Genomic DNA, 16,457 nt, shown 5'->3' on the forward strand with positions numbered 1-16,457 from the left:
GCAGATCTTCAGAGGGAACGTGGTTGTGTTGTCTAAGAGCTAGAAGACTGTTCGAGGTCATGGTGTTCCCTAAATGTTATTACCAAGTTTGAGCTTCAACAGCTACCCCATGGGACAAACTTCTGGATCAGGCAGGAGCACATAACTCTGTGTGTCAGACTAGAGGATGTGATGTTGTATTTATGTCAATAGTGGGGAGGATAGGCTGTGGCTCTTCCACATCATAAAGTCTTTTGTAGGAAAGATACCTCCTGAAAACATTTTGGGCAAATTTGATCTGGCCTGATGCCTTTGGACTGCTTCTATGTGCTGTCACCTGGCTGCAGAGTTTTTGATTTAGTAGTAAGAGTCCCAGAATGCACTTAACTCTGGATCTAGGACCCATCTTTTCAGTTCTGTGTAGAGATATTTTCGCACTATTGATACAGTATACTAAACCTAATATGTGAACTTGAAATAGGAGTACCCCAGCGCTTCCATTCAACAGGCTTGTCGCTGTTGTATGTTTCGTGGTGCTTTCTCCCAGTTTTTACTGTTCTGGCTCTCCTTGTGTCTCATCACACTGTGCAGGAAGGAGAAAATTAACATATTTATTCACTACTAATTCACAGGTTACCAAAATGGTCAAAACAGTCACCACCAGAACAGTACGTCAGGTCCCGCTTGGACCCGACGGCCTGCCGTCGATGGATGGCTCGTCTCCCATGGGCAGCTACACAGATTCGATCGACAGGAGGTACATGAAGAACGGGGAGCGGTACATCACGCCACAAGCATCGTCCACGTTAACCAGATCTTACAACAGCTACAATGATTCTTACCCTGACAGCCACGAGGGCCAGTATCGCCCTTATATCAGTCACGATGGCTACGGAGATCTACCAGACAGCTACGGCAGCTTGTCCCGTGGTGTCAACTACCGTCCTCGCTACGCCTACGTGCCAGGAAACAGTTACCGGCCAGACGATGGTAGCTTCACTTTGCCAAGCAGAAGGGATAACTACGGGCCGGTTGCCCAGCCTCAGGTGCCAGTGGGCAGCAACGTTGACTTGAACCGCTCTCAGCCAGAACGCTTCCAGCCAGAGCCCTACGGACTGGAGGATGATAACCGCAGCCTTGGAGTAGATGATGAAGGATATGAACTGGATCCTGATTATTCTACTGTGAACCGAAGGACATCTGCAGGAGTGTCAGAGAGAGGAAGACCTCATAAAGGAAGGTAAAATTCATGTTCCTTGCAATGCTATCAATGGTTGTTTTGCTTAGTTAAATATGTACATCTGAACTCTTAATGGTCTGGAAAGTTCAGGAATTAATTGTCACAAAAAAAATGCAGTGGCTGTGGTCGATATAAGCACTGTAGTGAAATAAAGATCTTAAAATCTCAAGAATGGGAAAATTGAAGGATGAAGTGGGAAAGGCATTACGCAAGACACAAAGAATAAACTGGTTTGGGACTGCAGTGCACTTGTGATCTTGGCTAGGGAAACAATCATTTCTCAAAAGCAATTGTAGGAAAAAACATGTCCTAAACATAAGAGCGGGAAGAACAGGTTGTCCTTCTTGAGGAAGAATTTTCTTCTAGGGAAGGGGAGAGCTCCCTAGCCTACTATGAGCAACATCATTTCGTTAGCCGATAAATAACTGCAAAATGCACATGAAGTACAGAAGGGAGTGAGTGTAGTGCTCAAAATCCCTTTCGTCTGTGTTTCTGGACCACTTTAGTGCATGTTTAATTTAGCAAGAAAGAGGCAATCTGGAAGAGTGCTCAGTGATTTTTTCTTCCTAAAGTGTGACTGCCCTGCGTTCTCCCAGTGCTGTCCCACACTAGCAAGGTAAAAAAAGGGAACTGTAACCTGTGAGACTTCTGACAGGTCTGGTTATGCACACATCTGCCAAAGAAAAATTTTGAACAGCTGTTTGGTTGCAGATGAGCTGATACCTGGTGATGAAGGGATGCCTCATTATATAAAAGCTGTCTTGTGAGGTGTTTGACAGCCTCTGCTCCTGGGCCTGTGTTTATTGTACACCGTCAGCTGTGTGACAAGGCTGTGCAGAACCTCACTGAAGTACTTCAACCATTTTGTAAGATCGGATTGTTATTTTATCCTGTCAGTCTAAATAAAGGGGAGAGGAGAGCATCTGTGTTTGCCCTAAATGTAACTGAAGAGACCAGTCACAAATTACTTCTGGTTCAGTCCCTTCCCAAGGGTCATTTCTGTTTTGTGCCATATTTTCTGGTATTAGTTGTTTATGCTGTGCTTGCAGCTATCAGCTCTTGCATTGGAGGGAAAAAAAAAAAAAAACAAGCTTTGGAGTAGTCTTATTACTCGGCTGAAAATCATCTTCTCTGAACCTGAAAAAATTCTATTCTTGTTCTTCAAGCTGTGTTCAAATTTTGCATATGTCTTCATGAAGTCACAGCCTCGTCATTTGTGCTTTGATATGGATTTAGTTCAGATGATTTTCTTGTAGTTTGGGGTAGTTTCCAGAACGTTAAAGAGTGGCTGGAACCCAGCAGCCTCTGTGTCTGTAGGTTGTCCTTCGACATGACACCTCTGTCCAGAGGCTTCTCTTCAGCAGCAGCAGGAGTTGGTGGTGGGATTTGCGTGGGCCTTTTCCTTGTTTTTTTTTTTATAGCTCCACGAAGTAGGAGAACTGCAATGCTGATGATTCATTCACCCTTTCATAGCTCTATCTTCCTTCACGTTTCTGGAAGTTCATTCTAAAGTTAAATGGAATCACCAAGCACCTGCAAATTGTCATCTGTATAAAAAAGAAAAAAACACAAGGTGGCAAGGCATATCTGCCAAAACCTCCTGGAAGTCCCTTCTGTCATCTTTGCTCTTGCCAGCTTACTAACAACTGGGACTGTGTTGAGGGTTTTCTAGGTGACAAAATACCGATTGATTTATCAAACTTTAGGTTTTGTACCCCTACATCTAAGCAAAGTTTACAGTGCTAGTTAAGAACAGTCAGGCAACAGGACTTCTAAAGTTTTTATTAACGTTTTTCTGACTCTGTGCATGATGAATAATTGAACGCATTCCTCAGAAACTGCCTATTTGCATTTTAAAAATATATTTTTAAACATCCTTTTGATTTATTGTTCCTTGCAGTTTGGATAGGACCGATTCACAATTTTTGTTGTGCATTCCTTTTGTTGTGAGTTTTTCCATGTTTAATATGATCAAGAGGATTTGACAAGTAATTAGCCTGACTGGCAGCAAACTTTAGCTTGTGAGCACATAAGAAGATTGTTTGAGGGGCCTCTTCAGGAGTAGTTACTTTTTGACATTTCAAAGAAATACTTGAACAATTCAATAAACCTGCGTTTCAGATATGCTACTGATCTGCCAGGAACTAATGACAATAAATAACGCTTTGTACTAGGTGAGGGTAATTACTACTTGATTATTTTTCTCCCTAGGTTTATTTGGAAGAGGTTATTACTTGCGAAAATGATGAAATGAATGTGATCAATTGGTGGAACCTTCACTTTTACAAAGATTTTGTGTAGAGTAGGTATAATAATAACACTGTTAGAAGGTCTTCTGTCTCACACCGACTTTCAGGTAGGGCAACTTAATCGAGTGGTGCTGGGACGGAACTGAATCCTTCTGTTAGCTGATTGCTGTGGAAATTCAAGTTATTCTCTCTTTCTCTTCCTTTAAAAAAGTTTTCTTCCCAATACGATGCTCTCACTTTCCAGTAGTTTAAAATAGAAAAAAGCATCCTTCCTGTCCATTACTGCTTGTGATGGTGTTGTGTCTCAGCACAGAGGGAAGTTTCTCATCCAAATCCGTGGCGGTGAGTTCTCACCCGTATGTGATAGGCAGTGTCTGTAGGGGATCCTAGTCAAGGGAACTGCAACTACAGATTGTTCTTCCCACTCCTTTCCTGCTGCACCTGATTGATCAGAGAGACGTGTATCCATTGTGCTCTTCTGTCATCACCAGCCTTGTTTTAAGCTACTTATGTTTCGTTTAAATTTGGGGGAAAATGTGCCTCTTCACCAGCATTTACAAATCCAGACAAGTGCACAAAGGCAAATATCCCATCTGTTTGCTCTTCAGTGCATGTGGCTGGGTTTGGTCCTCATTTCTTTTATATCGAGTCTCTGCTCTAACCTATATTATTTTCTGAAAGAGGAATACCTGGCATCTGATGTTCTTGTCCTCAGTGTGTGCTCTGATTTGGATTAAGTCAGATTGCATAACAAATCAGGGTGAGAGGAAAGGCATTTGGGTGTATAATATTGATCTAATAGTGCTCAGATTTACTTGTGAAGGTATTGACACATTTTTACTTGGGTTTGTGTCCTTTTTTTCTTCATTGGGTGGGTTGTCTTTATTAAATAATGAGTATTTTATTATAGTTTCTAAAAATACATAGTCTCATGGTGGTGACAGGTGTTTTGTATACAGCCATTTTAAAAGAGATGCAGGAATTACTGAATATTTTTCATTCACAGAAGACATTCCTAAAATTATTTGAATATTTTTTTGTCATTACATTGCAGTTAACACAAATGAGCAGGAAAAAATGGCCACTCGTAGTTCATCCTTTTTTTAAATGGTCTTCTGTTCTACTTTTCTTTTGCCTTTGTAGTGATTTCTTTCCATAGCACATCGCTACAGTTTGCACTTGTATTAGCATCCGTGGGACTTTTTTTCCCTTAAAAAACAGCAAACAAACACACACACACTCTGGAGCAGCTATTGCTGCTGTGCATCCCAGACTAGACAGGATGGGAATTTCTAATGTTAATGGAAATCAACAACAAACCAGTTTTCTGCTGGTAAATTTCCTGTCAGAGGTCTGATTTAAGAGACTAATGCTATTTGTTGCTGGCTACTTCCTGATCCAAGTTTTTACCAGTAGGAAATGGGCCAAATTTTAGATTCAGTAACTGTAACACTAGGTCTCTTTTGCTTCTGTTATGTATAGATCGTGCAAGAATATGGGTACCACACATTTCTTATTCACATTCTACTTGTGGTCTCTTTTTAAACTAGAATATAAAGGTTTATGTTTGCAGATTAGCTTTCAGTCAGCACTTCAGGCCTAACTCCACCCGCTTCGAGTCTGGTCTTCCAGCAGCATCCATGCAGGCACCCTTGAAGCTGGGGAAACGTCTGTCATGGTAAATCAGCCTCTTTGATTTAGAAGCCAACTGCAAGAGTAATGCCAGGATGTAGTTAATGCTGGGACGCTGTTTGGGTCAGACACGCCTGGGCAGAATGGGGTGGAGCCCAAATGCAGTCAATTTGGAGAATTTTGGTGGTGTTTTGTTTTGTTTTGTTTTGTTTTTTCTCTGAGGCTTCTCCCTAGAGTGAATTTGTTTGATCCAAGTTCATTGATCTGGATGCAGGTAACAGAAGATTGATGTATGGCTGAGTTTTCTGTGGCAGCTGCAGCCTGAGTCAGCTCGTCCATTAGCAGCGTTTAGGTGGTTCCAGTCAAGGTGATTTCAGTGTTAGGGGCCATATGGCCCCTAACTCGGACTTGTCTCAGCAGAAAATTCAATCCAGTTTTTGAATCCTCCTGCACGTCCTCCCATCAGGGAACAGAGGCTGGCAGAAGCAGGAGCTCATTCTGCAAAGCCTTTAGATTTCCTCTTCGGTGTTTTGGCACAAAGTTCACTACTGAAATCCCAAGCCTTTTTGGTCTTTTATCCAAAAGCAGACACCAGCTGCAAACTGTGATGAATGTAACTCTTGTATAAATTGCTGGGGATTAAATGTGTAAATCCTTCACCTGTTTACTCAAATGTGCCTGTGCTGAAGCCACAAGGAAGATGATAAATCCACAAGCGCTCTCCTAGTTTTTATCGGTGCTAGAATGTGTTTTGATCAATTCCCTGAGACAGGTGATCAGTGAGACCCACAGCATCCTATAAACTCAGCTGCCTTGCTACAAGCAGATGGAAGTCAAGATGCTCATTCTCAGCAACCCTGGCACGCTACCAGATCTCTTCGGTCCCACAAGTAAAGAGCCTTTGGCCACCTGAGCACAGGTGGCTATCTACTGAGGTTCTCATTACTCCTCCTCCTGTGTTGAGTAGCTTCTCTTCCCAGTATAGCTGCTCAGCCTGTTAGTAGTGAACAGTTCATGTGAGAATGGGACTGGCTTGAAAATAGAACAGTTGTAAAATCACTCGTCAGCATCCATATCGTTCAGGTTCTGTTTCTTTGAGGACACTTTGCTTCTGCGGTGGATTGGGGCCAGCAGTACGTGCTGTGGTCACCACTTCACAGCGGGGCAGTACCTGGTGGGTTATAAACAGTGCTGCTCTCTCCATCACCTGTGCAATTCATCCTGAACCATCCATACTCACAGCACTCAGGAATGCAGCCTCTTCCTTGCAACATGAAACACTCATCATCATCCTATATTTTGTTCTAGCACAGCTTTGTGTTCTGGATACTACATCAGAGAGGGACCATCAAAGCATCAGTTTTTGTATCAATTTAATGGAAGGAGAAACTTCTTTGTTCCAGTAAGCAGAAAGTTAGGTTGTGTTCCTTTTTTTTTTTATGCTTTATTTCAGACATTTGACATTCATATTTAATAACCTGATTGACAATTAAAAAAAAAAAAAAGGTAGTGTAGGTATAAGAGTTATGTGGTGTGCTCTAATGTCATGACAGCATCACAATTTGCAGTCCAAATTTTGAAGTTTTATTTCTGAGCAAATGTTACAGAACCACAGAACTCTGTGTGGCGCAGAGAAGGTATGGCATAAGGGAGACTGACCCATCTGCATGGTTCTTTTTGGAAGGCTTCATCACAATAATGCAAACAAACTGCATCCCAAGACATTAATTATCTTTGTGTATTTGCATGGATGCCAAGGAGAGAGATACTTAACTGTGCAGGTGTAGGGAGGTAGTGTATGGTTACCTTGCAGACAGGGCTGAGAAGTGCTGAATCGTAAGTTACCAAGTCAAGCATGCAACAGCTGTGCAGAGGGCAACTACCAAAATTAATCTTTTACTTTTGTGCTGTCAATAAGAATTTAACTTCAGGAGGTGTTTGAGAAAAGAATTTCTTTTTGTTGTAATTTTAATGCTGGTCGTGCCTAATTTGCAGATACAAAAACAAAATGTAGTTTGAGTAGCAGTTTAGGGGTTTTGTTATTACTTCTTTCCTATGTATACGCACAAAGTAGATCTTTTCAGTGTTGTTGCTTTCTTTTCGGAAGGATGGAAGCAGCTTTGTTCTGCAACAGAAAATAAAACAGCTGTCCAGATGTTGGAAATGGCTGTGTAGGGCAAGTACTGAATTATACATACACAAATAACTTCAGGTTCAGCTTCATTCTGAGCTTTGGATACTGGCCCATTTTATCCTTTCATTCAGTTTATGGTTTAGAACAACAATTAAAGCAACTTAAGGTCAGTAGAGGTGCTTTTAACATTAAAAGCATTAATTGTGCAATACTAAGTCCTGTCTCTACCTCCGGTTGCTTCTCTCCCCTGCATCTAGTTGAATGAGCAGTCCCTTTAGGATAACAGCGAGCTCCATTCTCTTTCTGAGTTCTAATGATCCCTGTCTCCTTCTGTACGTTAGAAACTTTTCAATAACATCAGACAGTGCTTAAAATGAAAGTTTTATAACTCCTTTTGCAGCGATTAAAACTACTTGCCTGACTGGGATAACTACAATGCCCTTTGAATAAAGGATCAGGTGTATCAGTGGGTCTCAGAAACAAATTCACAGGTTGTACATTTCTTTCCGTATAAATCTCGTGCAGAAATATTCTGCCTTAGTGGCTCATGGTAGGAAGTGATCTGTGTGGATTTTTTTGTGAAGGCTGAGGATTATAGTTGCAGTGGTTGCAAATAAAGAACAAGAAGGTTGTATTTGGCAAACACTGATTTATTTATTTTTGGTAACTAACGTGGACATTTGTTGTGTGCGAATATGCTGCCTTTGTATATTTTCAGCTGTGTAGACCGTAAATTTGCACTTTGTTTGAGCAAGGACAGCCGTATCTTAAATAGGTGTGTTTGCTGGTTTTGGCTGCCCTTACCTCAGTTCAGTACAGGGAAGGCACAGCAAGGTGGGTGCCATTCATTCTAACCCTACAAATGATTCGAACAGCGTATAACATCCAGGATGGTTGCTGAGGTGGAAAGGGGAGGAAAGCTCAGAGTTCTGGACTTGTTTAGGATGTCCAGCAAATTACTGTGGTGTTAGAAGTTGGACCCAGCTCTCCTGACCATCAGTCTCTTTCTTATCTTTATTCCAGCTGATTCTGTGCAAGGTGGACTTCTGCGATGTGCTTGGATTCAAGCCTTAGGTTTTCAGTCATCTTTGACAAATCCTTATTTATGTAGATGAATTCAGTATGCTCGTGTGAGCATCAGCTCTGTCATGGAAGTGCAGTGGATCTTCTCAGATTTGCTGAAAAGTGTCTGTGGTGTCTTTCTGCCCAGGCCTTGAATGCCTTTAATTAGAGTTTTGGTTTGTCGCAGAATTAGCGGCATTAATGAAGCTCAGTGTTTCCTACTAAATGTATTCCAGCTCTATCATAATTGCTTTGCTAAGTGACCAAAATGAAAGCAATCTGTTTGATGACTTGCAGTTCCTGTCATCATTTCATTGCTAGCCAAACAAATACAGTGCTGTAGTCCCATCGCTGCTGAATGCTCAGCTACGCTTTAATTTTCAAGTTACTACAAATAAATTATTTGAAAGTGTAAATAGGTTGTTCCAAATGATGTTTGTGATATTAAAAGATTTGATCACAGCTGAAATCTCCATACTGACTCAGGGGCACAGAATGTTTAAATGTGTTTTCCCCCCCCCCCCTCTTTCTTTCTCTTGGGACCGTTGCTTTTTACAGGGGCTACGATGACCCCATCGAGACAGAGATGGTTGAAGAAAGGATCCCTTACCTTCATGGTGGCTACGCAGCACCGCTGGCACAGCCGGAGAGAGGAAGCATGGCCAGCATTGACCGCCTGGGGAAGCGCTCCCCCTCGATCGACAGCATTCGCAAAGACCCCAGGTGGAGGGACCCCGACCTCCCCGAAGTCATCGCCATGCTCAGCCACCCTATTGATCCAGTCAAGTCTAACGCTGCGGCCTACTTGCAGCACCTGTGCTATGAGAATGACAAAATCAAAAAGGACGTGAGGCACCTTAAAGGGATACCCATCTTGGTGGGCCTGCTCGACCATCCGAAGCCAGAGGTCCATCGTAAGGCCTGCGGGGCTCTCCGAAACATCTCCTACGGGAAGGATAATGAAAACAAGGTGGCTATAAAGAACTGTGACGGCATCCCCGCTTTGATCAGACTTCTGCGAAAAACAAATGACATGGAAGTCAGAGAGCTGATTACAGGTCAGTGTCTGCATTTTCTTTAATAAGTTATTCTTTAGAGGAGTTCTTTCAGTTTCAGGAACAAGAATTTCTGGAGACTAGAAGATTGAATTTAGATCACTGGCTGCCGCTGTTTCTTAGGCTGCTCAGTGTTTGTGGTATGAGAAAGCCTAAGGCAAATGTGCCCTTTAGGAGGAAATCCAAATCATCTGTATATGTTGCACACACTGGTTTTCGTGAGTGCTGAGAGATAGATGGTGCTTCTTGGATGTAGCGTGCAACTGCATGTGGTTGAGTTACTGAAGCTGAAATGAGTTATAGCAACTCCACTGACAGGTAATTTGTACTGTGCCTGCCCTCAGTGTGTTATAACCATGAGGTAAGATATGCTAATCTAAAACTTTCCTTGTTAATCTCTCATAAAGTGATCCCGCTGCCATGTCCCAACTCCTTTATATTGATAGAACAGTCAGGCTCCTCAGGAGCGCTTCCTACCCTGGTGCCGGGGCGTCTGAGGCTGTACATAAATTGCAGCACTCCTGGAGCTGAGGGTTGGGAAATGCAAAGAATTTAAGGAGCCTGCTGCAAGATGTTCTGGTGGACGCGTGGATTGTCCCTTACAATCGGAAAAGGGAGAATTACATTTTGAAGATACTGAGCTCTTGCACGCTTTCCAGGGATTTTTCAATCACTTAGAACTCCATTATTCAACCTATTTTTATTTGAACTTAGTCTTGGACATCATCCAAAAGGAGTAGTAAAGTATATGCCAAGTTTCAAAGTTCAGCCACTAAGTGGAAGAGGGTGGAAAAGTATGTCAGCTCCTAAACTAAGGAGAAAATGTATTGTTCTTCAGTCTCTCGTAGCTCATGAGGAGTGAAATGGATTTCCCTGGTTCTTCTCAGAAGCAGCAGGGGAAAAAACGGGAACTGTGGTGGATTTCAGTGCCAGAATAAAAAAAAATTTGGAGAGTTTTTTTGTATGCAGAATTGGGTCCAGGACTGAAACGTTTTAGCTACCTTATCAGTGTAGGACTGTCCAAGCAGACCCTATTACAATGTGGATTAAGCCATTTGAAGTAAACATCATAATTCTATAATCGCCTCAAAAGTATGGCAGCTGTCCAGGTTTTTACTGGTAATCAAAATTCTCTGAGATGAACAGTGGCTTGGGGTGTTCCGACCGTTCTTCCCCCCACCATTATAGCATATTGAGAATACTGGGTCTAAATACACAATATAGAAACCAGATATTTTTTTCCAGTCCTTTTCCAGACAGCTGCTAGAGGAGAGCTCTGTGGAGCGTGTTTTGGTTTTGCCTTGATTGCTGTGTGTGCTTGGTCTCCTAGCGTGGAAGCTCTGTAGGTAGTATTTATGTTCCATTTGTTGCACTCATTTAGTATGATGGCTGACTTGATTTTATTTTTTAAATAAAGAGTTTCTGTTTATCTACTGTTCTAGTTTACTCAAAACTCATTTCTGGAGTGCTGAGAAGGAATAAATTTATTTCTGTGGATTCAAGAAAGGAGAAACCAGTCTGTAATTTACTCTGAAGGAATATCATTATAATGCTAAATGGTAATCAGTCACTTTTGAGATGGCAAAAACAAACTGGATGTTTTCCCTTTTCACTCTAAATGGTGATTGCTTTGATTTCCAGTTGATTAATTAGATTTACAGTTCAAATAAATTTTATTTGACAGTACCTCCTGCTAATTAAATATAGTATTTTTGTTCCACTTCATTTTATGCTATTTAAAGATCTTTATTTCTTTTTACTGAGAAACACCAGGAATACTGAGGGCATTAACCTAAACAGATGTCCAGCAACAGATGATATGCGTTTAATCTCCACCTAACTAGGAGTGATTTCATTCCACTTCTAAAACGACATCACCAGATCCGGTGTGAGACATTGAAGCATCAGAATAGAAGAGAAGAGTATTCCAACAATGCCTGTGTGGCTGATGCTAGCGTACTTTGCAGCCAGTGTTCAAAGCTTCAGCTGATAATGTGGAATTGTTCACTCAGAAATACGATCCACAGGACAGCAGAGAGAGAAACTCAAGAGCCAACTTAATGGCAAAGAGAGCATTCAGCCGGGGCTGCTGCAAAAAAAGATGGTGTTTTGCAGCCTCAAAAATTCAGGTGACAATTCTGGCATTCTTGTGGTAGAAATCTTGACTTCCTACCAGCGAACTTTTCCCAGGTGATAAGCCAAAGATAACCTTTGCCATGGAAGTTTTTCATTCTGTCTAGCATGAAATCTCTGGGGACTTCTGCAGCTATGCAAAAAAAAAATAAAAAATAATCTTTTTGAGATCAAAATGGAAGAAAAGACAACTGTGTACAGGGTTTGCGTGTTTATTTCTTCTAAAAGGCTACACACTGAGGTTTGGTATGAGGCATTGCCTTTCCTGTGCTTTGCTATTTCTGTAATTCAGCACTGGCTGTTTTTTGAAGGCTGGATAGTCGTAATCAGCTGGTTATCCCAGATGTGGATGGCTGATGAAATAATCCTGCTTTCCTAAGAGATTTAAATAATTTAGATGCCTGAATTCAAGAGCGCTTCCAGTCTTGAAGTTTTGCTTCTCCGGGTGTGGGGCACTGCCTGCCTGCAGGACAGGAGCTACATGGGAGCATCCAAGAAGCCCCATCATTTGCAGCTGGGGAGGGTGCTTTCTGGCAGAAGTGTGCATTGTTCTCTCATTTGTGAGAGTCCTTGGCTGTAGTACAGCTCCAGGACCTCTCATTAACTTAGTGATCTGACACAGCAGCCGCAGCTGTCCAGGGCAGGATGAGCCCAGCCAGCCAGCTGGGCCTGGTCAGTGGGTTAATGGAGTGGGGAAAAAAGGCACAGCAACATGTGGAAAATGCAGAAGAAGTAGATGCAGCTGCATGGAAGCACGAGGAAGGAATTGGATGTGTGAAGACCATTGCTGAATGCGTGATCATGAATAGCATGTCAGAAGTGTGTTCACTTGAATGTTGCCCAGAATATACTTTTTTTGAAGAACATAAGTTAAATGCAATTTTGGAAGCAGGCTGAATATACTGATAGAGCACTGCTGCCAGGTTAAGCAAGTCTGTAGCTTTTTTTCCCGTTTCAGGTAATGAAGTTTTTAGTGGAATTGAGAACCTCTGGGTTAATGTCACAGCTGTTTCACCAGCCGGTCTTGATATAACTGCAAATGGCACTAAACTATGATGTACATCAGGCTAATACAAATTTGTGAGGCATGTAAAAAATACCTTCAAAACTCAAGATACAATCATACGGTATCACAGATCTTCCTTTTCTTGCTTTTTAATGTGTGGAGTTACAAAATGGCTCCATCAACTGCACTGAGGGAAGCTTGATTTAACTGTCAGTGTCCATAAGTAAATCACAACTAGCATTGTGATGAGAAATATTCCACAGAGTTCTGCGTTGTATCCCTCTCTAATCTGGGACTATAGTGCTGAACTCTCTGTGGATCATTTTCTTGATAAATGGAGGGAAATGAGGATTAAGCTGATAAGGAATGAAATCTGTTCTGATTGGGAAAGCTGCAAGAGTTTTTTATCTTGAGTGATAAGGGTTTTTTGTGGAGCAAATGTTCCTATCAGATATGCAAGACCAAAATTCTATTACATTCTTTGAAAAGCAATCAGAAGTTGGTAACATTAATGAATAATTTTGTTCTTTGTGGGAAAGTTGAAAGTAATTTTGTTGTTTAACGACATTGCACAGATTTTAAGTGGTGCAGAACGTGATTTTCCTGCTGCTGTATATTGCCAAACTGATTTTAATTGAAAAATGATTGACCTTCAAAATGCTCTGCGGAGGATGTATTTTGATCTAAGACTATAATAGAATCTTTCTGATTGATCAGCTCACTCAGAATTCACAACTGCTGGGCATTCATGTATGTTAAGATGCTGTCAGCTGATCCAGCACCAACTTCTCATTGAAGTACTGTGCTGTCTTGAACTTTTGGATTACATTTTCTATGAGAAGGCTTGTCAGAAGAATGTCCCTCTTCCAAGTGTGTTCTGCAACACAGTAGTTCATGTGGAGGTTCTGATCTTGACCATCATTCAACTCCAAGAAGCCCAGCTCCACTCTTTGGGACTTGGAATGGTGCAAACAAGGCTATATGTGTCCAGTAAATATGTACAGGACCACCATACAACAAGAAGTCCTTGGTAAATGTAATGCAGAGTGCTTTTTTCCCAAACGCTGGAAGATTTAGAATGGACCAGACACGAAGAGTTAAACAGCTTCAGGATCTAATTTTGTGGTGACATTGGATTTTTGCAAGTAAGCAAGCACAGCAGGAAAAGATGTGCCTTGGATTTTGGAAGGTAATAGCATCATTGTGCTCTGGCAGAATTCCTTCAGAGATCTTCTTTACAGAATTAGCTCCAAGGAGGCGGAGATTTAGAAAATTATGGCTGTGGCCCTAATCGCTTTTAATATGACATAAATTGTATAGCTGTTTATAGCTTATAGTGATTTTGATATATTTGTATGATAATTAGTACTTCTGAAATAAAAATATGTAGCTATTGTCCCTGCTTAACATGCTGAAAGAGTAAGGTAATGATTACAGTTAGAACTATGTAAGTACATTGCAAATAGTGCTTATGAATAAAATAAAGAGTTGATCATGATTGTGATCATCTTCTGAAAAGCAGTAGCTCTTTGTCAAGTCCTAAAATTCATTCAACCTCTGGTCAAAAAGGCAAATACTTGTGAAAGCGTATGGAAAACTTAGATAACTTCATTTCCCTTACGCTGCTGTTAGCGACTTAATTTCTCTTGAGTGCTATTCATTTGAATAGAGTAAAATTAGAGTTTTAAAAACGGTGTTTCTAGCTTTTTGGATCATTAGTGTGTGATGCTAATAGAGGCAGGGAGTGATTTTTACAAGATGAATGTCAAATTTACAGGGATTTTTTTACTCAGATTTCCCTACACTGCTGAAACCTACAGTCTGATAAGAATTTTTTTTTCACTTTTTTTTTTTTGGCGTGTATATGGCTGTCATGTCTATAGTTCTACCATTTGTTTCGTTTCCTCAAGAGCTGAAAGGATGCTGGGATTTAGATCTCTTTGTTTTGTAACTTTGAATAATAAAAACGTATTGTTGCTTTTTATTATCTTTATCTCCTATTATGGACTACTTTCCCCATAAAGTCGAGCTTGAATCTGATTTTTTTTCTTTCTCTCTGCCTCTGGAACCACAGGACTCCATCATCACTGTTTATCTTGGGCTATCTGTCTGTGAAATGCTGCTGTGCATTTTTCTTCAGTGAATGCTGCTCAGCAGCCAAATTCCTTTGGTTTTCCCCATGCGTCAAGGGGGACATTATAAATATAAGCGCTTTGACATTTTTTGAATATTTTGAAGAGCTTTCTGCTGTATATTTTTCATAAGAAGACACTTTTTATTCTTAGTTTGTTAGTGTTTCCTATGAAACATTTGAGAGGTGGGTGAGAAACTGAAAGGCTTGCAAACTGTTTTTTGTTTCTTCGGAGGAGATGGAGGAAAGGCATTCTGTTTAACGTCAATCCCCGCTGTCTCGTAGCCACTCGAGGGCACGGAGACTGACAGTCAAAATGTGTTTGCTTCTGAATGGTTTATTGCATAAATTGTATTCAGTCTTTTGTTAAAAATTCAGGATGAGTATGTACAGGAGATCCTTTTGTTAGGCGTGGGCATCGGTGAGGTTCACTTGCGTGGTGTAGATTGACAGGATTGCAATGCTTCAGTTCTGCAACCCGGGGAGAATACTAAGCCCAGCTGGATTTAGTCTCTTGAAATAACTACTGCTGAGTGAGAACATAGAACAGAGGGAGTTTGGAGAAGATGATTTTGTTTTTGCAGATTTGGGTTGAAGGTTGAATCTAGATGCAAATCTTTAAGTCTGAAAAATGGCAAAAGATTTGAGCATTGGAAAACTTTTGGGTAGTTCTTTAATATTTAGAGCTCTTGGAAATTTTGTAGGTATTTTTGTCTTTTTAAGTATTTATTTGCCTGATTGTTCTTAAGCACTGAAATTTGCCTTTGTAGTTCCCTAGCACAGACAGCACATTTTGTCAGTCCTCCAGGAACGAGGAAAAGGCAGAATCTCATTTCAGATGCAGAAGAAACATGTAAGAGCTACTTCCTGAAATGCACATACAAAGGGCTGTCAGATTTTAAAACTTAACTTTCCCACATACAGATGACTTCTAATCTTGACACTGTTTCCAGTAGAAATATCTTCCATTTCAAAAGGACAGAAATGCAGGCTCCTTACAAACACCATGTGAGGTTCCTCAGTTTCTCTTTTCCTGCTTTTTTAAGCAAATGCTTCATCCATGTTCCATGGAGGAGCCCTGACTTACACTGTATAATTTTCTGGGATTTATCTGTCTAGTTCAGTGCTGGATGTTCTGATTTTGCATCTGAATTTCAGAAGTACTGAGCCAGCAATGCATTTAGGGATCTACTTGTAGTTGTTATTTCTATGTCAGTGAGTCTGATATGCTTAAGGAATTGGTGTACAGTGACTAAAGAAAGACCGTCTAGTGAAGTATTTAAAATTAATCTGATAACTTACATGTCAGGCTTTATAGCCTTATTATGAATATTGACTTAAATTTGTTTCTTATACCAATTTGTTATGAAAATTAAAGACATTCTTCCACAACAAAACGGGACCAATTAGTGTTTCCAGCTTAGTTCTGTTTGTTTATTTTTATTGGTTGTCATGTTTCACAATGACAAAGGGTAATTATTATAAAGGTACAAAGAAAACTAATTCATACTTCACCTATACTATCTTGTTGGAAAGCATAAAAAAAGTTATGATAAATTGCAAAGTATCTACAAATGGCAGGGTTAAAAAAAACACAAACATGGCATTCATTCTGTTGTCTGCCTCTGAAATTCTGTAGTCTCCAAAGTCTGAGCAGACACCTGGCTTTTGTAAAGCCCACTGGGAATCGGAGACAGCCCAGTGTTAGACTTCCGAGGCTCTGCTAAGCACCAGCCTTTGAGGTTATCGTGTAAGTGCCACTCACTGCTCACATGCAGATAAAATTCCTTTTTGTACACGGTACTTGCCATGACCCTATACGGATAATGCTCTGAT

At 40.8% G+C, this 16,457-nt stretch overlaps 1 protein-coding gene across 2 annotated transcripts in view; it reads left to right on the top strand.

Moving 5' to 3' along the window:
• Positions 1-16,457, top strand: part of ARVCF (ARVCF delta catenin family member) — a 146,146-nt gene that overhangs the window by 66,159 nt on the left and 63,530 nt on the right. For both annotated transcript variants that reach the window (XM_084297219.1, XM_084297220.1), the window contains 2 exons: positions 612-1,219; positions 8,855-9,354. In XM_084297219.1, coding sequence (XP_084153345.1) covers positions 612-1,219; positions 8,855-9,354 — 1,108 coding nt within the window. The remainder of the gene's footprint in view (positions 1-611; positions 1,220-8,854; positions 9,355-16,457) is intronic.

Source organism: Netta rufina (genome assembly GCF_964035555.1).
Source record: "Netta rufina genome assembly, chromosome: 17".
Taxonomy (NCBI): Eukaryota; Metazoa; Chordata; class Aves; order Anseriformes; family Anatidae; genus Netta; species Netta rufina.